Genomic DNA, 26,838 nt, shown 5'->3' with positions numbered 1-26,838 from the left:
ATCATCTAAATAATAAATTTTATAATTTTAAAAATTTAAATTATATTTATTTAAATTTTAAATATTTTAGAATAAAATATATTATTATTAATAAAAATTTGAGAGTATTATTTAAATAAATATATAAATATACGTATTAAAAATTTAAAATATTATTTGAATATATGTACTAAAAATTTGAATAAATTACTTAAATTAAAAAATTAAAATTTAAATAGAATATAATTTTATTTAATTCAAATTATAATAGATTAAATCAAAATAGTTTGAAAAACAAATTTAAATTAACACTGTATAAATCAATTATTTGCATAAAATTGAATTAGATTGAAAAGTATAAATCAAATCAATATTATCCATATAGTTTAAAATTATATCATTTTTACAATTTGAATAAATTTAAAATGTACTACAAGATATAATCTTATTTCGTTGACAATATAAATGATAGATGTAAATATATTCCACTCACTCTAGATTAGTATATATAGTGAAACTCGTATATAAATGCAGTTTATGCATGTTTTACATTCTTACAGACACCGTAGAACCCCTGCCCACGGTTTTTTTCCAAATGCTTCGTCAACTAAACATTTTCGTATTTAAACTGCAAAAGTTGCATTTCCGTAATTTTAGAAGCAAAATATTTTATTTTCGTAAATTGCTCTAATTTTAATATAATTTTCTAATTTTGGAAACAAAACTAAAATTTAACTCGATAAAAATATTTTAATTTTTTATTATACTTGTAAAAAATATTATCAAAATTTAATTTATTTTAATTTTTTAAAAATATATATTTGATTTAATATTTTTATTGGATTTGAAATTTTTTAAAAATATTTTTATCAAAGATTTAGTTAATATATATTTTCAAGACACATAATAAATTTATTATTAATAAAATTTTTTTAATGTTCTTATTTAATAAATACAAAATAAATATATTAAAAATTTAAATTCTTTATATAATTTTTTTATTTTATAATCTTAACTGATATATCCTTATCAATTAAAAAATTTGGATATCATTATAGCTTGGTGAAAAATCTAGAGCGATTTTGATTGTTTAGCCAATTAAAAAAAGAAAAATAAAAATTGAAAAAAGTGAAACGCCACTATATAGAGGAAAGGAGGCAAGCGTGTCGAGTAAGTTTCCGCCAAGTCACAAACCCATACATTTTGGCGCGCTTTCTTTCTTCTTTGTTCATCTATTAACCACCCTCTTCGTTCCCTCTATTTCCTCCCACCACTTACTCATTCTCCCCCCCTCTCTCTCTCTCTCCCCGACTAACATAATCTCCCAAAATGACTATACCATCGGCACCGCCGCCCTTTGCCTTAACGGTGCTCTGCGCTGGCTGCAGCACGCCACTGACCACGTCGATGAACGTCGTGGAGTTCGTTTGCCCTGCTTGCCAAATGCCGCAGCGGTTGCCGCCGATGCCATTACCACCTCTTCCACCACCATCAGTATCACCGCCACAATCGCAACCACCAGTACCGCCGGCTGGAGCGGCTGCGAAGAAGCGGAAACACGCCACGGAGACTAGCAAGCTACGCAAGAAGCAGAATGGCGGCTCTGGTTCAAGTAAGGTTGAGGTTCCATGCAGATGCTGCAAAGAGGTTTTTTCCGTTCCAGCTAGTCTCACGAAGTTCGCTTGCCCTAAGTGTGGTGTTGAGAACCCCGTCGAGACCGAAGAAATCAATGAGGTGTATTTTATTTTTATTCCGAAAGCTTCTGTTTATTATTATAAAATCTCATTTTAAATAAAAAAGGAAAGAAGCTAGTTTGATTGATTTGACGTTGATTTAACAGGCGATGGATCTTCTTAATTTTTTTAACAATGGAAGGAAGTGTGATTTTTAATTTTTTAATATATTTTTTAATTTTTTATTAGTTTCACTCATAAAATTAAAAATAAAAGTTTTATTTTATTTTTTTATCTGTTAAAAAAAATTAAAAAGTTTTATTTTATCGGGAAAAAAAAGAGTAAAAGGTGATTTTTCATGTATTGTTTTAAATTAAATATTTCACCAGAAAACAAAATATTATCACCATTTATGGAACATCGTGTATAATAATTTTTTGTATTTTTATATTATTTTTTATAATAATTTCTTCCTCCTAAATTTCTAGTTGAAAAATCACGCTTTGTATTTTTAATATGGAGTAGAAGGTGGTGTTTTTAAATAAGGTAAAAACTTTATATGGATATCACAAATCTGATGGTCAGATTTGTGGTGTTTTAATTTTTTTTTGTTGATAACCACAAAACTGAGAGTCAGATTTGTGGTTTAAATTTTTTTAAAAAAAATACAAATTTGAGTCAGATTTAGATTTTTTTACTCCTCAAATCTGATGGTCCGATCTGTTACTCAAAATTAAAAAAAAAATTAATCCATATTCAAGAAAAACACACCAATCCATGATGATGAATTACACACAATTTTTTTTCATATAAAAAGAATTAGCCGAAAAATCAACCCTACTTTTTGTCCAAGCGTTTTATTAGAAAATTTTCCTTTTCTAAATAAGCATGCTTTTGTGGATGTGGTTTTTAGAATGGTTGTGACTTTATCTTGAATTTATTTGAGTGACGTTAATATTTGTTGAGTTGATGAGTCTAGCAGTCTAGCACAGAAAGGGATATAGAGGAGACAAAATAAACTCTGCTCAATGTCATCTATTGGAAACAGGGAATTTTTTTTATCTCAATATTTTAAATCAACATTAAACTAATAACAGCTAGCGGTTGAGGTTGAACGTGATGAAGATGAAGGCGGAACAGCAGGAGAAACATTTACAGATTATGTGAGTTAAAGATCCTCTCCATTGAACACCGGTGTTTCTTTATCATTTATATTTTTTTATGTTAACCAAATTAGCAAATAGATATTAACTATCCATTTCAAGCCTTGGAAACACAATTGGCTGCTCAAACTTTTCACGTTTCTCATTATTCAGCGGCCAGCAAAAGTATCTATGGGACCTCCGCACCCAGATCCTGTTGTTGAGACTTCTTCCTTGTCTGCAGTGCAGTCACCTGAACCTACTTATGATCCAATACTTAAAGATTATTTGGAAAGTTCAAAGGCTTTGTCATGCCTGCAGATAGAGACATTGGTCTATGCTTGTCAGGTTTGTCGTTTTTTCTTTGACATTTATTGATAACAAATAATGATGGTTTGGCTTCTTGTCTATGATGCTCTTTTCCTCAACAGAGGCATCTTCTACACCTTCCAGACGGCACAAGGGCAGGATTTTTTATTGGGGATGGAGCTGGTGTTGGTAAGGGCCGCTCAGTTGCTGGGCTTATTTGGGAGAACTGGCAGCAAGGACGGGAAAAGGCGTTGTAAGTTCAGATTGCTCTCTGAACATACAGTCATGCATCTATATTGAAATTAACTAGTCTCTCGATCCTGAAATATAAGCAACTTTTTGTCAAAAAGTTTGTCCACGAATGCTTGTCATTTGATTAGTTTAAGGATGTTTTAATATCTTTTTTCCCCTAGTTATACCTTTTTCATTAATTATATGTGCAATAAGTATTTAATAAAGGGTGAGAGCATCTTTTACATATGTTTAATTTAGTTACTCCAAACACTTCAAATGTTTTTGAAGTTAGTGATTTCTTAATATGCATGTTTTTGTCAAAAGTGACTTATATTTGTAGTTAAGGGAGTATAATTCACGATTTTGATGCTTGCTTATATATGCTTGTAACCCTTTTTTTCCGTAGTATGAACTTGCATACTGGGATATTTTTAAATCGCCCCTTTATGTTTCCATGATCATGTAGATGGATTTCTGTTGGTTCAGACTTGAAGTTTGATGCCAGAAGAGACTTGGATGATATGGGTGCAACTTGTGTTAAAGGTATATTATTTAGCTAAAGTTCTATTACATGCTAGCTTTTATGGTGTAGATATAACTAATGTCAGCATAGATGGTTCTTATAAGAGACTGACAGATGGGGATAGGAATCCTCCAAAACCCAAAATGCAGATAACTAAAGGAGAAGAGAAAATCCCAACTAGTGATATATTTCAAATTAGGAACTCCACAAATATTTATTTATCTCCTGATTGTTGACGTAGATCTGAAACAGTAGTTATGCTTTTTATCGAACAAAAATCATATGTTAAAAGGATTATCTGGTTCTGATTAGATTGCCTTGGGTAATCACAAAATAATGTAGGTCTTGGGTACACTTTTGATATGAATTATAGAGCCTCACCTTGTATTTTGCTTGCTGACTCTCAAGCTACATTTATTTTCTTGAAATTCCTTTTAGACGTTTATAGCATTATATTTATTTATTTATTAAGGTTTCGTTACAAACAGGGTGTTATTGTTTAATCACTATTTAAAAAGTTATTATGCAATATACATTTAACTGTCTTCCTTTTTTCGCTGGACCTAGTGCATGCTTTGAACAAACTGCCTTATTCTAAGCTTTCTTCGAAGTCTGTTGGAGTCAAGGATGGGGTTGTTTTCTCAACTTACAGTAGCCTCATAGCATCCTCTGATAAGGGTCAATCTCGTCTCAAACAACTTGTGCAGTGGTGTGGGCCAAAGTTTGATGGTCTTATAATATTCGATGAGGTTGGAAGTAATTGAATTATTTTCTTCCAAGTGAAAACTGTCAATTTTGTTGTTCGATTTCATATGATATTTGGTAGTGATGAGTATTTCTTGTAGTATTTTTTGTGTTTGGTGTAACTTTCTGTTGCTAAGAATGATCTGTTTAATTATAGTGTCACAAAGCGAAAAACTTGATGCCGGAAGCTAAAGGTGGTATGCAGCCAACACAAACTGGCAAAGCAGTGCTTGATATACAGGTTTTTGCTTAATGCTCTAATAATGCTTGGATTAGTACGGCAATTTCTGATATCGTGTTTTATATTATTGTGACTAGTAATTCTACAGTGAGCCACAAAAGTATATATATATTTCAGGGGAAAGAAGGTTAACCTAACTGAAAATTCCACAATTCATAAACTAGGAGCTGCCTGATAATTGATAAAGAAAGATAATATAAATCATAGTATTTCATGTATACACTGACATATTTTTTTGCATAAGCCCATAGTGATGAAGATAAGACCTATACAAATTATTGTAGCCGTTAGAAAACCTAAATTTATTTTTGTATACTTCTTTTTCTTGTTTTTTGATTTGTAAACCTCATCCTTGTTTCATTTTCTGCTTGCCTCTCTACATCTCTTTACCTTTTCAATGCATGGTAAGCAATCTCGTTCTATAATTTATGGAACCTAGAGATATTTATGTTTTTATGATTCTTGTGCACCGGGTAGCCCTTTCTCTTTTGGTAATCTATTAGTAATATATTAAAAGAAAGCTAAAGATAGTTTCTAGATTTCTTGTTAGTCTTCTAGGTTTATACTATTATACCACTCCAGCTTATGTGGCTAATTCATACAACTTGAGCACAATTCTTCTATCCTTGCATTATGTCATAGGATTTTTATTGTATTTTTATCTCCTCATAATAACCTATCTTTATATAATATTAGAAGATTTTTTTTAACCTTAACTTTACATATTTTCTTACCCTTTATTTTTATGTAGGTTATACTATTGTTTTCAATGTTAATGTTAATTCTTTTTAATAGGTATAAATGTATTTAAAATTTAATTCATTCTCTTCTCTTCTTATACTCATTACTCATTTTTATGTTTACTATATAAATCAATATTCATTTCATACATTTTCTTTATCTCCTCTCACATAATTTCATACCTTTCTCTTTCTCCTTCTCTCTCTCCATTCTTACTAATTTTTTGCACAATTGAAATTTGGTTGATGACCATAGTTTTTATTTTTTAATTTGCTAAATGTATGTATTACATAATTGTGTAATTGTATTCATGAGTTATGTAGTGTCTTTGTTGCCTATATATAACTTCTTTTTCCTTAATTGAATATCGTTTTTAATTATCAAAACATTAATAATATTTATTAGATAAATCAAGGGTGATGCTAGGTAGCCAAAAAATAATTATAATATAAAAATATTACATAAAAATTTTCATTTTCTTGATAAGCAAGTGACATATACCACCTTATCACTTATGCTCGTTATTACTTATCCTCCTTATCACCTACTATTTTGCTACATGTTTGGAGTCATTAATGTCTTTCCAAAATTAATTTCAGTTTCTTCCAAATCAAATACCTAACATCTCTCAATCATATTATTATCCATTAAAATGCAATAATTCTCTACAAAAAATATAGAAATTAAATTAAAAAGTTTTAACAACTTCTACTATACAACTTATATTTTACATATAAACTATTAAAATATAAAAAATAAAATATAAACAAAAATTAAAAAATAATTTTTTAAAAATAATTATTAACTTGTCATATTAAAATAATTAAAATCATAGTCTATTAGTGTACATATGAGATAATTTGAAAAATACAATAAGACGTATAGTTTAAAATTTGTTAATATTAATTATACAAATTTATTAATTATAAACATTATAGGTATGAAATTATAAGTATTATGAATACAAATTATAGATGTTATTAACATGAAATTATGGATGCTATATGTATGAATTTATAGATGTTATGTGTAAATTTATCAATTGAATAAATTAATTTAAGAATTTGATATTTTTTTAAAATCAATTATGATAAAATTTAAAAAACATCTGTGTTAACTTTATATTTACATATGCAATAACTAAAAATTGATATGTGTATGGATATAATATCTAATAAACATGAATTTAATTTTTAGATGTTAGTTGCATGTAATTATGGATGTTATTTATATGTATGTATGAATATTATGTGTATGAACTTAGTTAGTATACAATATAATTATAAATGCACATAAAAGCACAAAAAAAAATTAAATCAGTTTATTACCATACCTTATCAAAGCTAGTGTGATTTTTCATATTCTCGAGAATTTGTTGACTAACAACATTTTCGTCGGGTGAGTTTGTTTGTTCAAATTTTTCATCAGCACCTTCTACTATAGGTACCGTATTAAGGTCGAATTCAAATGTCATACTATTTGCAACGATAAACGCGACTTCTTGTAAAATTTTTTGACTTGTACACTATTTTGCTTGCAATGGTATTAGAGTCATCATTTTTGAATGATCATAATTAAATTAATAGAAGGTATATATTACAAAGAATCAACTGCAAGTAAATTCTTTAACGGAAACAAAGAATTAATGATTTTTTCGTATTTTCATTGATTGATATTAAATGCCTTAAAGGAAACAAAGAATCAAGTTTAATTAACTCAATAATGTATATTATCATTACCGTCCATTATTATTATTATTATTATTATTATTATTATTATTATTATTATTTAATGTATTCTTAAATATAAAAATTAAATTATAAAAGGAATATTAAGTATTGATTATAAGAATGACTAAGGAATATGATATTATAATTAATATCATTAATAAGTAGAATTGATAAGAATATGATAAGTGGAATGATAAGAGAGTTAGATAAAAAATAAAACTGTTATTAAGTGATATAAATGAAGTAAATTATAGAAACTTAGCTAATTATGGCTGAAAATTTTTTGTTACCAAACTTTTTCCATAAATCAACATTCACTTTATACATTTTCTTTATCTCCTCTAACATAATTTCGTACCTCTTTCTCTTTCTCCCCTTTCCATGCTTGCGAATTTTTCACACAACTAGAATTTGGTTAATGATCATAGTTTTTTTTTTAAATTTGCTAAACGTATGTATTAGGTGATTGTGTGATTGTATTCATTAGTTTTTCTATTTCTAATTGAATTCATAAGTTATATATTGTTTTTGTTGCCTATATATTAGATGAATAAATTTCAATTGAATGTTATTATTACTTATAGTTTGATTTATGTATAATTTTATTTTTTATAATCTTAAATTTTGAATTAATTTTTTATTTTAAATTGTCATTTATCATCAATTGTTATAAAATTTAAATTAATTTTTATATTCTACTAAACAAAATTTTAAATTTCTAATCATTTAAATTTAATTCATATTATTATTCAATTGAATTACAAAGTAACGGCTAAGCACAATTATTATCTATATTTAACTGTATATTTTTCTTTGTATTTCTTTTTTGTGGGTAATAATATTATTAAATCATAGATAAATTGGCAAATTAATAAATGTATTGTACAATATTTTTTATAAATTAACTTCTAAGTTTAATATTAATTTACATATGATCTAATATATTCCTAAGCAGTATATATAGCATTTTAAATTTATACTATATAATATAATTAATTTAGCTCAAATGCGCGGGTCTTATCTAGTTTACTTTATTTTGTTTATTTAATTTTTATTATGCAGCTTGTGGGGAGTGTTAGATGCTAGAGTATTTCATGTTGTGTCACATTATACGTAATGTTGGTATGTTGTGTATAAGGCTAGGCTTGTTGGGGTTTTCCCATACTTAAACATGGCCTTGGTTATTGTCTTGCGCAAAAATTATGATAACTAGTGGCTTAACCGTTTTTTTATTGTTGAATTTATAATTAAAGTTAAGTAAACATAATTTTGAGAAATTTATATTAGTAATTATTCAATTACTATTCATCAATAAAAATATGCACATTACAAAATAATTTCAATTCAATTGGTTATAGGTTGGATGATAGTTTTTTCATGAATGAGGTAAGACTTATAAGAAGGGATGTGTGTTTGCGTTTGTACTAGGATGAGAAGGGAGGAGATTTTTTTGTAAAACTGCCAAAAGGAGAACATGGAGGATGTTAGGTGAAGCGTTAGATATGCTGGTTGACATAGTAGTGTGCAGAACGGTAGTTTGAGGATTAAAAAGTGACCAAATGGCAGTTTATTTTGCCTCAAGCCCTTTGTTAGTAGCAAAATAGATAGATATTTTGGTCCCGTAGAGTAGGGCTTAACATATTAGTCTGTCAAAAACAATTAGCCCATATTTTTGTCTATAAAAGTTGAAATGTGTTGCAAGAATTTTGTTATGAAACTAGAAGTGATGACTGAAACTACCAACTAGAAGAGCTATCCTGTTATGGCATGATTGTCTTAGAAAGGTGACATGTATGCATTTCATGTTCTAGACTTCTAGGTACTTAGGTGTTATAATCAAAATATTGTGGGGATTATATTTAGCAAAATGTTATTATCGGTTTTGCTAGTAAAAACAAGTAGGGTTACAGGGTCAAAGTCTTGTATAATAATTATTTCTCTTTCTTGTTTGTACAAAGAAGTAGTAATATGAGGTTTATGTAAAATTTGCTAGTAATGTATGAAGTGTTCTGTGTGTCTTTTCATAATCAAAGTGATTTTTAAACATTTCCTACTAACTTGAATTTATAGAAAAGCTCTTCCACAGTCTTGGTTCATCTCTGTTTCTCTGTCTTCAATGTCTGTTGCTGTGTTTCTCTGTCTTCAATGTTGTAAAATTTTCATTTTGTAATGATGAGAGATGAATTACTATATTTTCTACTAAGCTTTCGTAATCTGATTTGATTTGATAGTCTCAACTACCCGAAGCTCGTGTTGTTTATTGTTCTGCCACTGGTGCATCTGAACCTCGCAACATGGCTTATATGGTTCGACTTGGCCTTTGGGGTGATGGAACTTCTTTCTGTGATTTCAAGGAATTTTTAGGTAGAGTTTATATCTTTTTTTTTTTGAAATATCTATTATAGCTACTTCTTTATATACTCTCTGTCCTCCCTTTCATGGATATGTTTTAGTTTTACCCAGTCTCTTGTATTTATTAGCTGTTGTACTCTTTTCAGAAGGAAATTCTGTTGTCTAATCGTTCACGTAATCTTGGCCATTCTAACATACATTAAAGATTGCTTAGTTTGTATTTGTTGTATCATATAGCAAAACATATAATATTTTTAATTTTATTATTCCTAGACTATAAATATACTCATTCTCATGTGGAAATTTGTGCAAAATAGTGGTAATGGCTTCTCTTTGTATCCTTTTTTGTGCTAGATAATTTATTTATTTTTGGTTGTTTAAATTCCCATTGCTGCTTTGTTTGGAACAGCTTTGGAATTGCTTAGTTTCAATGTTTGTCTATGTACCTGTTTGATTAATTCATGTATGTTGGCTCAGACCCCCTAATCTTTTTATCATTCTCATGGTATATACATCCAGGTGCACTTGACAAAGGGGGTGTAGGAGCTCTAGAACTAGTTGCCATGGACATGAAAGCAAGGTTATATTATTTTCACATATGCGCCCACTGCAGCCTTATGCACATGTATGCATGTAATATATATTCTTAATCTTTATATTTCAGGGGAATGTATTTATGTCGGACCCTTAGCTACAAGGGTGCTGACTTTGAAGTTATTGAAGCACCATTAGAGGATAAGATGATGGTATGAGTCACTGCATAAGCTGAACTATTATCTGCGACGATAGAGTAAGCTAGTAAGATAGCTTAAGAGAATAGAAACTAGAATAGAGACTGCTGTGCTTGCTAGGATTAGCTTGCTGCTAGCTCTCATAACAGATTACAGTTTCTTAGAAATCAATCTCTCTCTCTTTAATCGAATATGATATGTTGTTTATTTCTACTAGAAAATATCAATCTCATGCACTGTCCATATGTTTATCTGGACATTCACAGCTTGAAATGCCATATGTTTTCACTTTTCAGTATCTTGAACTTAAAATGTGATTTTTTTTTTTAATTCTGCACATTTTGATTGGTGTTAGAATATAATTAGAATCAATTAGGATCAATTAGCATATCTGGATATTTATTATAGGATATTACGTCTTTATTATTACGATTCTCTTAGCACTTATAAATAATTAAATATCCTTCTATATTGTATCGTTCTAGACAAGTTGAATAGAAAACTTGAATACACTCAATAATATACAAATCTTTTTCCCTGTTTAGTCTCTTGTTTCTACCATGGTATCCTCTTTGAAGAGGATAGGTTGTTTTCCTTGCGGTGAAATCACTGTGGTTTTTGCACTTTTTTTTCGATGTTATTATTCTTTCCCTTTTGTCACTCCTTTGATGCTCGTTCACCTTACCGACTAGCCTATTTTGAGTACCACTGTCATCCGCTGCTTACCTATTCTCATGAAGAAATCATATAGTTTTTGCTCTCTTTCGGCAGTTCCGTCTGCGTTCTCTTGTGGCAATTTCGTTTGCGTTCTCTCATGTTTGGGTCCTCTCGTGGCAGTTTCGTCTGCGTTCTCTCGTGGCAGTTCTGTCTGCGTTTTTCTCGTGGCAGTTTCGTCTGCGTTTTTCTCGTGGCAATTCCATCTACGTTTCGTCTATGTTTCCTTGTGGCAGTTCCGTCTGCGTTCTCTGGTGGCAGTTCCGTCTGGGTTTCGTCAGTGTTTTCTTGTGACAGTTTCATCTGCGTTTCTTTCCCTGGGTTTCGTCAGTGTTTTCTTGTGGCAGTTTCGTTTGCGTTTCTTTCCCGCAGTTCCGTCTGGACGCTTCGTTCCGACAAGCGGCAGTTCTGTCTGCACTTCCTAGTTCCTTCAGACAGCGGCAGTTCTATCTGCGCTTCCTTTTGGCAGTTCCGTCTGCACTTCCTGGTTCCTTCAGACAGCGGCAGTTCCATCTGCGCTTCGTTCCAACAAGCGGCAGTTCTGTCTGCACTTCCTAGTTCCTTCAGACACCGGCAGTTCTATCTGCGCTTCTTTTCGGCAGTTCCGTCTGCACTTCCTAGTTCCTTCAGACAGCGCAGTTCCATCTGCGCTTCCTTTCGACAGTTCCGTCTGCACCCACGGCAGTTCCATCTGCGCTAACTTCCGACAGCGACAGTTCCATCTGCGCTTTCTTCCAGCAGTTCTGTCTGCATCTGTTCTATTAGTTTATGCATTTTTTTTATTTCATTATTTTAAATATGTTTCAAACTCAAGTTGTCAACTTGAGTTTGAGGGGGGATGTTAGAATATAATTAGGATCAATTAGCATATCTGGATATTTATTATAGGATATTACGTCTTTATTTTTACGATTCTCTTAGCACCTATAAATACCCTTCTATATTGTATCATTCTAGACAAGTTGAATAGAAAACTTGAATACATTCAATAATATACAAATCCTTTTTCCAGTTTAGTCTCTTATTTCTAACAACTGGTAGGCTCTACATTCTGTTTTGTATGGTTCTTTTCTAAGTAGGAGTTCTCGTCCTCCTCTTCTGTTAATCTCGCACCAGTTATAGGACCTTTATTCTTCCAAAAATGTGGAATTGAGAAACGATGTATTTTTCATTGAACCTTTAGACATAAGTTGTGAATTTTACATCTCTGTGGTAGAAGAGAAGAACTGCCTTGTATACATAATAAAGAATTAAAGATATATGGGCATCAGTCATCACCTGCACATTATTTAAAAAGTAGTTCTATTTATTATGGTTTAGTTTCACAATTATTTTCTGATTTGAATATTGTCAGTTGATTATGTAATTGATCTTATCAAATTTCTTAGGACATATATGAAAAAGCTGCAAAATTTTGGTTGGAACTGCGTGTGGATTTACTGTCTACAACTTCCAATGCCTTTTTAAATGTGAAATTTGATTCACGTACACTGTGGAGATTATACTGGTCATGCCACCAGGTAAGGATTGGTGCTTAATGACAATCTCAGTTTTGATATCTCATTGATGCTAATATTTTGTTTGTTTTGTTTTATTTGTCACATTTCAATGCAATGCTGCAGCGTTTCTTTAGACACATGTGTTTGTCCGCTAAAGTACCTGCTACTGTGAGACTAGTGAAGCAAGCATTGATGGAAGATAAGTGTGTAGTTATAGGACTGCAGAGTACTGGGGAAGCCAGGACTGAAGGAGCTGTGGCAAAATACGTGGGTATTTGGATTCTGTTGCCGCTCCATGTAAACCAGTTTTTCTCTGATGTCACTACTTGACATGATTTTTATTCTTCGTTTTTCTTTTTCTTTTTTTTTTTCTCCCTGATAGGGTTTTGAACTTGATGATTTCATTTCTGGGCCTGAAGGGTTGCTGGAAAAATTTGTAGATGACTGTTTTCCATTGCCAGAGAACCCCGAACTTCATGGTATATTTGGGCCTTGTTTTGCAAGTTCCATCTTGTACGTATAATATATTTTCCATTTATTTGATCAATTTTTTTTTCTGTTCTATTATAGAAAAGGATGCATTGCTTGATCTCGAGGGGATGGGGCACTCAACGAGTCCTTGTGTATCAGGAAAAGTAAAGGGCAGGAACATAGCTAAGGTGCATCCTTCTAGTAATATTGAAAGTTACGAAGAATCTGAAAGTGAGTGTCTCAAAGCAAATTTTAATGAATTGTGTTTCATTTCTATCCTTTTTCTTATTTTGTTTGTGCTGATTTTGGTATCAAGTCATTTCACATACTATTTTGTCATTATGTAAGTTGGTCATAGCCGTTTGGTGGGTGATAAAGGGTGCCAATTAGCAATCATAAAATAAAGTTTTCTTTTCTCAATAAAAGAAATAAATATCTATCTATTAATATAATTTATTCTTTGTTTTCTTGCCCATTTTAAGAATTTATTCCATGAATATTAATAATGTGCAGTAGTGGAGTATACAAATTAATACAAACAGAATTACATCATAAAGAAAGTGCTGTTGCCACTTAGGTTCAAGGGAACCTTTTTCCTTGGGTAGAACTAGGAAGCAGTTTATTTTTAAAACTCAAATTAGAACTCACCATGCACTAGTTTTTCTTATATACTTATGAGATTGTTACGAAATGCTAGTAAGTCACCCAAATTCTCACAAATGTCTAGGGATTCTGACGAATCTATTTCTATCTTTATTTGTTGTCAGACTAAGTTCTCTAGTTACTTTGAACTAACTTGGAAACCTAACATTTAGGTGCCACATTTTCTGTTATATGTAGTAATTCCTTTTAGTTTATTCTGCACCGCAATCGAAGACACTGATGTGTTTTCAATGCAACTGTGATTTATAATCGATTGACAACTCTGTATGATTTTGGATAAGCCTTCAAAAACTGTATGTTTGTGATAAAAAGCAGCTTCTAAAAGAAAAATAATTATCTTTTGATGCCTTTGCTTTTAATTAGAGAAGCTTATCCAAAAGCTACACAAATCTAGGTTGTACTGTTCTTTTATAACGAAGTATGAAGAGAATTACACACAAGATTGTCTTTAACAAAATAAAATTTTCCTAGTTTGGCTTCTTTTTGGTAATGATTAGATTTAAAAAAATTAAAGGATGCTAGGTGACTGAGAAGCTCCGTAGTGATGCATTTCTTCAGCACATTCTGACCTCACATGATCCTCCATCTTTGATTTTACCACTATATTGATGCAGCTGACACTGATCCTGAAATGGATGAATCTGATTATGAACCAGAAGGTGAAGAGAGTGGTATGTTTTCTGTCATTTTTAGATAGAATTTAATTTTGATGCACTATTAGTGTAAAGTAGTTTTACACGTGCATTCAGTCATATAACGCCACATTAGCACAAATAACTTCTTTTTACATTGACCATGTAAATCGTCATCCAAAAGAATGCATGATTGTGTAAAATGTTTTATACTATCTGTGCATCAAAATTAAACTCTATTATATAATGGATCTGTAATGTTTCTGTATTGTGCAATACTAGAATTAGTTTCACCTGTTTGGGTTACTTTCTGTAAATATTGTTTATATATAGTCTAAAAAATATAATAAAGTAAATTAAAGAACATTGTTTTATATATAGAAAAATCACTGTTTTGAGGAGTTCTTATGTAGATGCTGATGAATATCTTTAAGTTCTGGTAATATAATGACTGTAATATCTGTTGCATGGCCTCATTTGACTTGACTATTGGGTTGGTGTAGCTGCCTCTGCTCTTGAATCTAGTGACTCTGATTATGATGAGCTTCAGACATGTGAATTATGCAGCTTAGAGGAGGTATCGTTTGAATTTATTTATTTATTCATTCATTTTTCTAATGAAAAAGCTTTTTTGAATAATCTTAACTCTAGAGATGTTGGACTTGCAATTTTCATTGCAGGAAAGGCATAATTTGCTTTCATGCTCCGGCTGTGGTAAACTGGTCCATCAAGAATGCTTAAGTCCCCCAATTCACAATTTAACTCCAGAAAAATGGTTATGCACTGTGTGCAAAGGAAGAACAAATGACATCCAACCAGGTCCTGACTACCTAACTGAACTCAAGAAGAGGTTTGGCACATGTTTTAACGAATTCTGTAACTGTGGTTTTAATGGTATTTGTGTTGAACTATTTACAGGATCTACTTTAAGGCACATTAAACTAAAGCAACTATGACTATAATTGGAAAATAGATGGTTTATTTTGGCAGTGATTATTGTTCTAATGAACTTTATTTACAGGTATGATGCAGCTTTGGACCACAAGACAAAACTGTTAGAGACTATTCGTAAATTAGATCTTCCGATCAATCCCTTGGATGATATTATTGATCAGGTGACGGGAATTTGTGTTTATTCATCTCGCATCACAATGATTTGCAGTTTACTGGAGCTTATATTCACTTTGCTATCACGTACATACTCCTTTTTACATCCTGGAGCATTTTAACATGATCTTCCATCATGTTACAATTATTTTCGCATATTTGGTTAAGTGGCATGAAATACATAACGTAGCACTCCCATCATCTTGAACAATTGCTTCTAAAATGCTTATATTATTTTCTAATGGCTCAAATGTATTTTTATATCAAATAAAAATGTTCAACCTTTTATACTAAAGGTTATATGCTTAGCAGATGGTTTACCAATCACCACAAAAATTAAAAAAAAAAGATTTAATCTTGTAAAGGCTTTAGTTTGTCCTCTGACATGATTTATTATTTATTTTACCACATTACATTAAAATAGTAATAGAAATTTATTTTTAATTCTCACTTTTTTCTTCTGTTGCCTAAAACTCATAATCTCAACAAAGATGAATAAGAGCATGTTGACAGCAGAATACTGAGAAATATCCAAGTTATGATAAATTGGTACTTATGTCAAGATAATGAGTATTAGCTAGGTTAGGAGAAAGAGAACATACCATGTTTTGATGTTAGTGAAAAAAGCAAGGAGAATTCACATTGATCCTTGAAACAGATGCTGGACACTAATTTGATCCTGAAAAGGTTTGCAGCATTAGTTTGATCATTAAATGTTTACCTTACAACTTATTTGGCATGCTAGCCTCAGTGATATAACTGCTAGGTCCTGTTTGATATCTCCCATAATGTTATAATATGCAATATTATTTGCAATTGTTGAGATTGACCACCAATTACTCTACAAAAGAGTTGCAAGATAGCAATTTGTCCAACAAAATCTTGTATCTTCAATTTTGTCATCTAACAATTTGTTTTTATCTTGTTTGTCCAAATATAATTTATAGAAACAATGATTTTGTATGGTCAATGCCTACTTGATCTAGAGGGGAGAAATTTTGAGTGATTAATTTATTAATTTACCTTATTTATAAAATCAGTATATTTGTGCCAAAAGTATCTTAACTATGATTCTCTACTGATCATTAAAATTACAATTTTGTGTAGTTAGGAGGCACTGAAAAAGTTGCTGAAATCACAGGAAGAAAAGGCAGGCTTGTGAGGGCCCCTTCGGGAAAGGGTGTAATTTACGAGCCTCGTAACAAGTGAGTTGTTTTTGGCTCCCATTCTATTTCAAACTACTTTTCTTCCCCACTGAATTATCTTGTCTTTTTTCCTCTACAGAAAAGATATCAGTATGGAGATGGTAAACATGCATGAAAAGAAGCTTTTTTTGGATGCTAATAAGTTTGTAGCTATTATATCTGAAGCCGGATCTGCGGGTTTTTCATTGCATGCAGATAGAAGGGTTATTAATCAGGTATATCAACCTGTTTTGAATAATGAATAGAAGTTCTTCAATAGCTTTTGTAAGTTTAGCTTTATCAATCTACAATAATCCATATCTATGATATGTTTGCCCTTTTTGTGGAAATATTGATGGTTTCAGTGGCTAAGAAAAGGGGGTTGAATCTTAGCCCCCTTTTTGCTTGCTAACACTTGCTGGACTTAGAGGAAATTTTTTTGTTTTTAGCTCGTCCCTAGCCACGAGACATTTTCATTTTGTCTCGTCACTTGACACGAGACATTTTTGATTTTTCATCTGAACAGTAAAAACAGAATTGAGTAGGAAGAGAGGTAGAAGATTACACCCAGATATATCCTGGTTCAGCTGCTAAGTGTAGTGCAGCCTACATCCAGTCTCTATCACAACAATGATGGAATTTTACTATAATCATTCAGATTACAAATTGTAAAGTGCTAACCCAACTTATAAGGGGATTTCTACAGAATCATGAAACACAACACAGATGTACAAAGGAACTCTAAGGACATCTATGGCTTTTTCTTTTAATTTTGCACTTTCTGCCTTTTTCTGTTTTATGGCTTTTTCATACAAACCTCACTGTTTGTCTTTTACCATGAGATTCAAGACATAACAAAATTAAACAGAAAATATTAAACATAATATATTGAAGGAGAAGAGAAAAGGTAGCTCTGAGACTTCTGTGCCTTGCACTCTCAAATTTTCTCCTTTAATCAAACCATGACTGTTCACCCCTTTTATAGAGAAGTGAAGCCTTCACAGTTGAAACACAAACCCGAGCTCAGCTTCTTTTCCTTCAAAACACAACCGGTTCGGCCACAGAAAGAGAAGAGGTAACTCATGCAAAAACCAACATGCAAATACCTCTAGTCCTTCCTTAGTCATCTCTCTTCATCAATCCGAGCGCTCCATCTTTCCTCTCCAAGATGGATTTCTGGCCCTTGATGTTTCATGATGATGATGGCTTTATCTGCTCCAATCTCTGCCTCTTCCATCACTTCGCCACTCTAGCTACTTCCTGTGGTGGTTGAGCAGAATCAGAGACAAGCCATGCCTCCAAAGATCTTCCTTGTTGGCCGAATCTCTTCCTTCTTTTTGAGTATGAAAGATCCGAGATTACCTCACCAAATCTTACCACATTTGGTGATGATCTCAGCCAGAGCATACTTTTTCTTTTTCGTGCCATCAACTCGATGGTCTTTAGGCTTGCTTTCCCTTCCTTTCAGTAGCTTCAAGTAGCTTCCATGGCTTCCTGGTTAATGACCGAAGAAAGAAGAAGAAAGAGATGAGAGAGAAGAGAGTATCTGAAGTAAAAGCAATTCAAAGTGATTAAACAAATTAATTGGAAATAGCTTGCTTTTACTTCCCTGGGTGGTTTAACGTGCAGCATTAATCATAATGATTCCCATCACATCAAATTCTCTCTCATTGTTCCAAGGTCTGCAATAACTCCATTTAATAAAATTTGAATTCCATCAAGGAATAAAAGTGATATCCGTTGGAGCATGCAACCATGATCAAGGGAATGGGTTTTATTTGATTAAATGAATAAAGCAATATTGTGTCCCATCTCCCTCTTTTTGTTTCGGACCAAACAAGTTGGTTATACACCAATAATGAATTTAGGCTTGCATGTTTAAGTCTGGCCCAAACCAATTCAGCTTCAATGATTTAGATCATTTGTATGAATGCTGAATAATTTTTAATCAAACTGGGCTTGTTGTAGATTTGTTTTCGGCCCAACAAAAATCTGCATCACAAAATTATTAATTAAGCAAATATAAATTAAGATCAAATTAATAGTTTTTAATAATGTTTGTTCATCATCTAATTAAATTAGAGTTTTCCAAACTCATCAAATATGTTTACTGTAATCGGGACTGAAATCTTTAAATCATATTTATTTATTTTTCTTTTTATGTTGTATGATCTTTCCCTCTTTGAAACAGAAAAGAAGGGTTCATATAACTTTAGAACTTCCTTGGAGTGCTGACAAAGCAATTCAGCAGTTTGGAAGAACTCATCGATCAAATCAAGCTTCAGCTCCAGAATACAGGTCAGTGTGCAGTTTTTGTTAAATTATCACTTTCCTGCTTACTATTTTGGTTTCATTGTTAACTGAACTAGAATATATTATTGTCAGAGTTCAAAATTTGCACTTGTTAACAAGAAGGTCAAGACTTTGGTTGATGTTATTTTTGTAGTTGAAAAAGTATTATGGAAGAATAAGCTTGCATTATGAGTTTATGTGATGGAGGATGCTTTCCATATGAGAACAAGTTTGTATATCAAGTATATATGTAGTGTATTATAGTACAAGGAAGTAGTGCTCGAGTTTGAAAGGCATTCTTCTTTATATGGACATAATAAATGTTATCATAGACCCTATGACAAAATTAAAGAATCTTAGGTTTGTTCCTGACTCCACCATTGCTTCTGTCTTTAGATCAAGTGTCTAGTCATACGGTGAGTTTGGAAAGGTGAATGATGAATTGTCTTTATAAATATGGGGTTCTTAGTGACCAAACATGGTTGGCTGCCTCCCTTAGTATGGTTCTTTAAGAAATGAGAAACAAAATGTGAAAATCAAAGACCAATGGGGCTGTGAAAGAAAAACACTTGTAGTAGTCTGACCCTTCTACCATAACTTGAAACCTTGGAAATTTTGCATTAACTTTTCATTCTTGTCAGGTATCCATTTGGTATCTTGTACAAAGAAATAAAATAACAGTTATACTAAATGAGTATTGAAATTGACAAAATGACACCATTCAAAACTCAGTCCTTTTAAACTATCATGCTCGTTGGGGATTGCTTTGCTCCCAAAGCAACAACTGGCTATGTTAGGGACGTAGCAACCACTCAACACACATGCCTTAATTAATACAGGTCAAAACTGCCATAATAATATGAATGTCTTTATTTAGTAAATCCTTTACCCACTTGTTCCATCTGCAAGAAATCACGATGTTGTAAATCATATCATATTAATGCTAATCCTAAGATGTCATACTTGATACTCTGATATAATATGATTCTATCCTGATTTCTAGCACCTTTAATACCTTTTAATGCACATGACTCAAAATATCCACAGCTAAAGTAGAAGGAACCTAGGCAAGTTTTTGTTGCACGACAGACCACCTGTTGGCATATCACTAATAATATTAAAAGAATGTGACATCATACTTGATGAAGGAACTTTGTTCTTGTTGATACGCCTTTCTAGATGATGCACCTATTTAGCCAATCTCAATTGAGTAAATGCTCTGCAGGGTACTCTTTAGTAACCTTGGTGGTGAACGAAGGTTTGCATCTGTTGTTGCTAAAAGATTAGAATCTCTTGGTGCTTTGACTCGGGGGGATCGCAGGTAAGCTGGATTATCTACCTTTTTATAATGATTGCATGGACAAGTTGTAATTTCTTTGCCAATGTTATTTTTTATGCATGACAGGGCTGGACCTTCATTAAGTGCTTACAATTATGATAGTAGTTATGGAAAGAGGGCTCTAATGATTATGTACGAAGGAATATTGGAACAGGTTTTGTAATTTCTACGTTATGAAAATTATGTAGTTCTGTTATAAACTTATAATCAACTTGAAGTTTTATTTACTTATAAATGTGTTTTAGGATTCTCTTCCTGTTGTTCCTCCTGGATGTTTATCTGACAATCCTGTTACAATCAATGAATTTATTATGGAAGCAAAATCTGCTCTTCTATCTGTTGGAATAGTTAAAGGTACAATTATTAATTCATTCTTTCACTTCACCCAATATCAGATGGAGTAATGAAATAATAATCATCAACTTTTTAACTATATCTTAGGGTTGGTCATTGATTATTTAAGTTTATTTTGTGAGGCAATATTCAACTCTTCTCTCGGCCATATTTCTGGCTTCTTTTTTTTAGGATATGAGGAACATTTTGGAAGTTTATCTGGCTACATTAGTGATAATGATATGCAAGATGTTCGGCGATTCCTCAATCGGCTTCTAGGACTTCCTCCTGATATTCAGAATAGGTTTGTTGGTTAATCTTTTTAGTGACAATTATGTATTTAACAGACTAGAATATATGAAAATCTCTCATAGTAGATTCTCTCATTTTGTCTATCCCTTTCTATAACCATGTTATCAATATAAACATATGATTCTTGCACTTTAAGCATTAGATTCAGTTTGCTGATTACTACTCTGGCAACAGGCTTTTTGAATTATTTGCGAGCATATTTGATCATCTCATTCAGGATGCTCGCATTGAAGGTAACCTTGATACAGGCATTGTGGATATGAAGGCTAATGTTGTAGAACTACAAGGGACTCCAAAGGTTTTCCATTTGCACGAGAGTTTTTCTGCTATTACTTTGTTTATTGTTATTTTTATATTAATATAGTGTGGAGAGAATTTTCATTGTTGTGCAGACAGTTTATATTGATCCAGTGACGGGGGCTTCAACGGTTCTGTTCACTTTCATCTTGGATAGGGGGACCACATGGCAGGTGCCATTGTTTTCCATGTCATCCAAAATAATTAGTATTTATTCTTACATTTGCTGACTTGTTATTTATGTGTCAGCTGGCAACCTCCATGCTGAATGAGAAGCAGAAGGGTGGGCTTGGATCAGTCAATGATGGTTTCTACGAGTCTAAGAGGGAGTGGTTAGGAAGGCGTCATTTCATTTTAGCATTTGAAAGGTATAATAACAATTTTAAGTGTTTGTTATATGCTTCTCGTAGTTTGAATTTTATTATAGTTTCAGAATTCCAATCATCATGTTAGGTCAACATGTCATATTTAAAATCTTAAGCTTGTTTTACAGTCACTCATAGAAATACAAATAATGATGTGTTACTTTAGTTCCATATCAGATATATATGGCCTAAATAACCTTTGCAACTCATTGACCAATTCTGCCCCGAGGTAGCATTGGGTGTGGAGTCATGCTTAAGAAGTTTATGGATTTTTGTGTTATACTGTCTTCTGGTGTTTTCCAAAGGTTTCTTGAGATGTACGATACATACTGACAGAGGCTTTCCTTATTCATTTACTGATGCCATTATTTATTATTATTAATTTTTTTTTTCTCATTGCATTCCAGTTCTGTTTCGAATATGTATAAGATAGTTCGCCCTACTGTTGGAGAATCCTTTCGGTATGTATTAGATAGTTTGTAATACTTGCTGAGCCTGAGTCTGTAATGCTTATGCATTTTCTCCTCCATTTACAGGGACATGCATCTGTCAGAATTAAAAAGGAAATATAAAAAAGTTTCATGTTTAAAGAATGCTCAAAAAGGATGGGAAGTGGAATATAATGTTTCATCTAAACAGGTATTCATCCTCATTAAAATATTAAAATCTCATGGGTTGAGAGAACGACAAGTTCTGCTTTCTATGTTGAAACTGATCCAGATCTGCTTTGATACTCGTTTTAAATTTGAGTTGTAGACTGTGTTTAGTTGTAACCAAGATCATCTATATTATTTATAAAGGATATTATAATTGCAATATTTGATCCCTCAAGTACTTGTCTAGTCAATATTGTTTATTTTGCGATCTTCAGTCAAATACCTGTTAATATTTTGATAATATATTGATAACTGCTAAGAATTTATATTAGAAGTGGACCTATTTTTTTTTTACTTTAAAAATTCTGAATAAAATAGTTTTAAAGACGAAAGAATCTTATAATGTATGTTAAAAAAATTTAAAAATTCATTATATATATGGATGTTTGAATTATTATTTCTTTAAATTTTGGTTGGTTATTTTTTACATAAAATAGATGCACAGAAATTTAAATTTAGACAATCATATCATTAGTCCTTTATTTTTTGGTTTCATATTCATCTTATTTATTAGTAGCTTCACTTTTAGGATCAACTTTATGCTCCACTGCAGATAAAAATTTCTTTTCATTTCCCTAAGCCAATGACAAACCACCAAAAAGAGGAGTATGCTTAGGTAGTAAGAGTCATGTTGGTTGCTGTTTGGGGGCTCTTGCCTTTGAATATTTCTTGAACTTAACTTTGTTCATAACCTTAAAGTTTGATGATTTGGCCTAATGAAGTTCTAATATATTAGCTTGTGATGATGATTATTAGCAATAGCCTTGCTAATTTTTCTTTGCATTTGTGTTCTTCCTAGAAATTGATTCTGCAATAACTGATGCGTTTCTGAGTCACTGACAAGAATGCATATAGCAGTATCAGAGAACTGTTTCATTTTTTTTTTTGTCTAATTTTAGATTCAGAGGAAATTTCACTTGAGTTATCAGTTTGTGGTTTTCTTCAAAAGGCTTTAAAATGAACCCTTAGTTTTCTAGTTTTGAAAAAGGGATGTCAAAACAGCTGTTTATCCAATATAATATTTTGAATCCACTCATATTTTTCTGCCACAGTAATGATACATCTTACTTCTGTGACTTTCGGTTGTTCTTAAATCGGATTATTTTAGTCCAACAAATAAATTTTATTAATAAGAAACAAATCATCCAAAGATACGGATAACAAAAGTTCCACTTTAAAGAAGACAATAATTGACAAAAGAACGACTATCCAGGGGGTAAAGCTTTTTTCGGCACTCATGTCTAAGATCTCTCCAAGACTTGTTTTGCTCTTTTTTTCCCTTTTTCATTGTGTCTTTTGTTTTTGTTTGTATGTTTTGCTTTGTTTTGTTTTGTTTTTGTATTTGTTTTCGTTTTGAAAATTTGTGTTAGTACTATAATATGGGGTCCAATGGCCACATATGGGACCTGAGTCTGACATTGAAAGTAGGAGACTTGGCTAGGTTTTATAAGGACTGGCTCTCCAATCACGATAGTTAGCTATATGGTCATGTTTTATTTTGTTTTTGTATTTAGGATAAAGTACTATTTTGGTCCTTAACGTTTCAAACGTCATATTTCTGTCTGAAAAAGTTTCAAACAGGTTTAATGTAGTCCTACTGTTAAATTTGACACTAATAGTCAATAGAGTGAGTGACGTGAACGTTAATAACGTTATTAGTTAGGTCATATCTTCTTTCATGTATTATAAAAACATAACCAAATCTTCTTATAAGTTATAACACTTCTTTTCCTCAATTTCTTTTTTGTACAAAACTTCAAATCCTAATAATAAATTGTCAACGCACTTCAAAATCAAAGGAAAAACTTTTATATTAATGATTGTTGGTGTATTGATTTTATTTAATACTGAAATCGAATGTTGTTGGCTCTTCAATATGCGAATTGTTTGTGTCAAATTTAATGGTGAGACAATATTTAACTCGTTCAAAACTTTTTTGGGACTGAAATAGGACATTTAAAAGTTTTTGGAACTGAAATATGATGTTTGAAATGTTTGAGACCAAATTAGGATTCGATCCAAACGAAGGGGACTAAAATGATATTTTATCCATGTATTTATTTTTGTTTTGATATTTTTTTACTACTATAATATAGGGTCCAATGGCCACATATGGGACCTGAGCCTGACATTGACAGTACGAGACTTGGCTAGGTTTTATAAGGACTGGCTCTCCAATCACAATAGTTAGTTATATGGTCATGTTCTCTAAGGTTCTTATCAATTGGTACCTTCTATATCTTTAGAACAAGTGCAGAAAGATGATGAAGTAGTGTTTAAAACCAGGAAAATAATAGGAAATAGTAGAAGGGAACAATAATGATATATCCCTGCCCATGCATGGAGAATTCACAACCCTATTTTAGTACCCATAAACGTTGTAACATAGCATGAGGAACTATGTAATATTTGTAGAATCCAAGCTAATGTGATTTGTTGGTTCCTATCCTTTGTTGGCAGTGCATGCACGGTCCCAAACGTAAGCTTGGCAACTTCTGTACTGTTGGCCGAAGTCGGCAGGAAGTAAATATCTTGGGTGGTGCTATTCTTCCTCTTTGGCGAGCTATTGAGAAGGCCCTTTCTAATCAGGTATTTAACCAGTATGTAATAAATCTCTTTGGTTCAATGATTAAATAGGCCCTTTCTAAGCTGGTAAGTAAATGGTGAGCTTTGCAGTATGGAAATAGTAGCCAATGGCATTTAGCATAGAAACTTTTCAACTGTGAACAAGTTCCTTCTTCCACCACAAGAGTTTGATCATGTGAGGCAGTGGTTTTTGAATCTGTGGAGAGCATTGCTAAAATTTTTTTCTTGATGTTACATGTAACTGCTATGATGCGTTTTTGGACTCTACATCAGAATTTACATCTCTAAATCTACATATGCTTATGTAAAAGAAATACTCATCTACAGATTTAAATCTGTACAGTTGCGCCGAAACCATAGGAGGCTACGTGTTGTTCGCATTGAGACTTATGCTGATAACCAGCATATAGTTGGCGTTCTTGTTCCTAATGCAGCTGTTAAATCCGTCCTTCAAGGTTTCTCATTCTATCTCCCCTATCCTTAAATGCACACATTCAAAGCTGTGAACATGGATCCCATATATATGCTTGCATAATGAATGATAAAAATTGAATATATGTGCATTTCTGACTGTTATATTAGCATTCATGTTTCTCTGTGTGCTAGAGTTTTGAACATACTGTGTAGTGTTTGACTGTTTGGAACATAGATCACTTAAAATGCATAAAGAAAAATGTGGCTTATGTTGCTTGTTTTTATATGATTTTAATTTCTTTGAAGAGTTTCCAATCAACTATTTCTATTTTATATCACTACCCTTAAAACAGTAAGGAAGTTTACAATATGGAAGGGTGCAATGTAGGGATTTATAAATAACGTATAAAAGGGCTAACTGTAGTATAGTATAGTGCCAATACCAAAGGAAAGTACGTGTGCATGAAATCAATACGGTGGAATTCAATGACGTATACTATAATAGAAAATGATGAACGAAGAATGAGATGTGAGAATATCTGAATGAGACATGATGAGCCCTTTTCCCCCAAGTACCTGCAAGAGGAAGGGGAAGAGTTCGGAGAGGGAGAATCAGGATAACAGAATCGTAGAGAGGGAATAGAAGAAATTTAGTTACCACAAAGCTAACGGACAAAGTCCCTTAGCCAGCTATTAGTAGCCCTCTCCCTTTTGCTCTTTCTCAGTCCCTGGATTAGCGGATTGCTTGCCAGCTGTCCATTTGAGCTGATCAACATTTCTTCATGCACTGATGGCAGTAGCTCATTCTCCTCATACCCTAATTCCTCACTGTCCCTAGTTCTCCTCGCACAATATGATCTACAGAGTGAATGATTCATAAAAATATTTGATTCTTGAAACATGCCAATGACAACTTGAAAAAAAAAAGCATATAAAAGTAGGAAGATATACCTCTTTCATTATTCACTAAATAATAAAACTTCGATAAAAATGGGTTGATTTCGGTTCCAATCAGAATTCTGCAGCAGCTTCTTAAATTTCTATTTTTTTTTTTGTTATAGTTATAATGGCATTACACTCAGAATGTTATAATTTTCATTTTCCAATCATTTTTTGTGTTGGAATGTCTTCTTGTTGGCCGCAAGCTATTCTGTTAGCATGTTGATCTCATAATTTTGTTATTTTGTTAATGATTTGTAGGTTTGGAATGGGTTCCAGCTGATGATAATTGACCCGTGACACTAGACAGGTCACTTTGTTTTTTGGTGAAGTGGCAAAAAGATGCTGCCTTCTCATGTTGCTTGTCCCTAGTTATTTTTTGGAAAAAGGTTAAACCTGGTTGTTGAATACTTTTGGAGGGAAACAGACTCATCCTCAGTGTCATGCAATATAGTTGGCATGATTTTGTTACCCATTTTTTGGTATATAATTTGATGTATAGTGTTGAGGGTGATGCTGATCACTAACTAAAACATAATAGTTGACTAAGTTCAGGGTTCAATATGAACAAGGTTGTATTATATCCCACACACTATTATCAAAAGCATGGATAAAGTAAATATACCCGTTTTGAAA

The 26,838-nt window shown here is 32.1% G+C and overlaps 1 protein-coding gene and 1 long non-coding RNA gene across 3 annotated transcripts; one reads left to right on the top strand and one right to left on the bottom strand.

The window, feature by feature from the left end:
- The first annotated feature begins 1,151 nt into the window (after nt 1-1,151).
- Nucleotides 1,152-26,838, top strand: LOC112702977 (protein FORGETTER 1). 2 transcript variants are annotated; one of them, XM_025754239.3, is made up of 33 exons: nt 1,152-1,713; nt 2,750-2,815; nt 2,969-3,142; nt 3,226-3,356; nt 3,804-3,880; nt 4,428-4,609; nt 4,762-4,845; nt 9,548-9,680; nt 10,188-10,248; nt 10,333-10,414; nt 12,502-12,633; nt 12,736-12,879; nt 12,995-13,091; nt 13,183-13,314; nt 14,361-14,417; nt 14,882-14,955; nt 15,059-15,228; nt 15,400-15,493; nt 16,593-16,690; nt 16,770-16,905; nt 18,861-18,967; nt 20,187-20,282; nt 20,367-20,454; nt 20,546-20,654; nt 20,826-20,937; nt 21,120-21,243; nt 21,338-21,415; nt 21,492-21,610; nt 22,015-22,068; nt 22,144-22,246; nt 24,724-24,852; nt 25,193-25,304; nt 26,464-26,838. In XM_025754239.3, the coding sequence occupies exons 1-33, from the start codon at nt 1,309-1,311 to the stop codon at nt 26,493-26,495; spliced, it is 3,792 nt and encodes a 1,263-aa protein (XP_025610024.1). In that variant the 5' UTR covers nt 1,152-1,308; the 3' UTR covers nt 26,496-26,838. The 2 variants fall into 2 exon arrangements, with proteins under 2 accessions (XP_025610024.1, XP_072055506.1); XM_072199405.1 differs by lacking the exon at nt 22,015-22,068 and having other exon boundaries at nt 1,171-1,713.
- Nucleotides 24,542-26,355, bottom strand: LOC112702978 (uncharacterized). Its single transcript, XR_003154392.3, has 4 exons — nt 26,215-26,355; nt 25,922-26,121; nt 25,707-25,839; nt 24,542-25,328 (listed from the first exon to the last, which is right to left on the bottom strand). It is a non-coding gene; the product is annotated as an uncharacterized lncRNA (long non-coding RNA).

This window comes from Arachis hypogaea, chromosome 7 (genome assembly GCF_003086295.3).
Source record: "Arachis hypogaea cultivar Tifrunner chromosome 7, arahy.Tifrunner.gnm2.J5K5, whole genome shotgun sequence".
Classification (NCBI taxonomy): Eukaryota; Viridiplantae; Streptophyta; class Magnoliopsida; order Fabales; family Fabaceae; genus Arachis; species Arachis hypogaea.
Note: the sequence above shows the minus strand (reverse complement) of the source record. Positions and strands in the feature narration are given on the sequence as shown.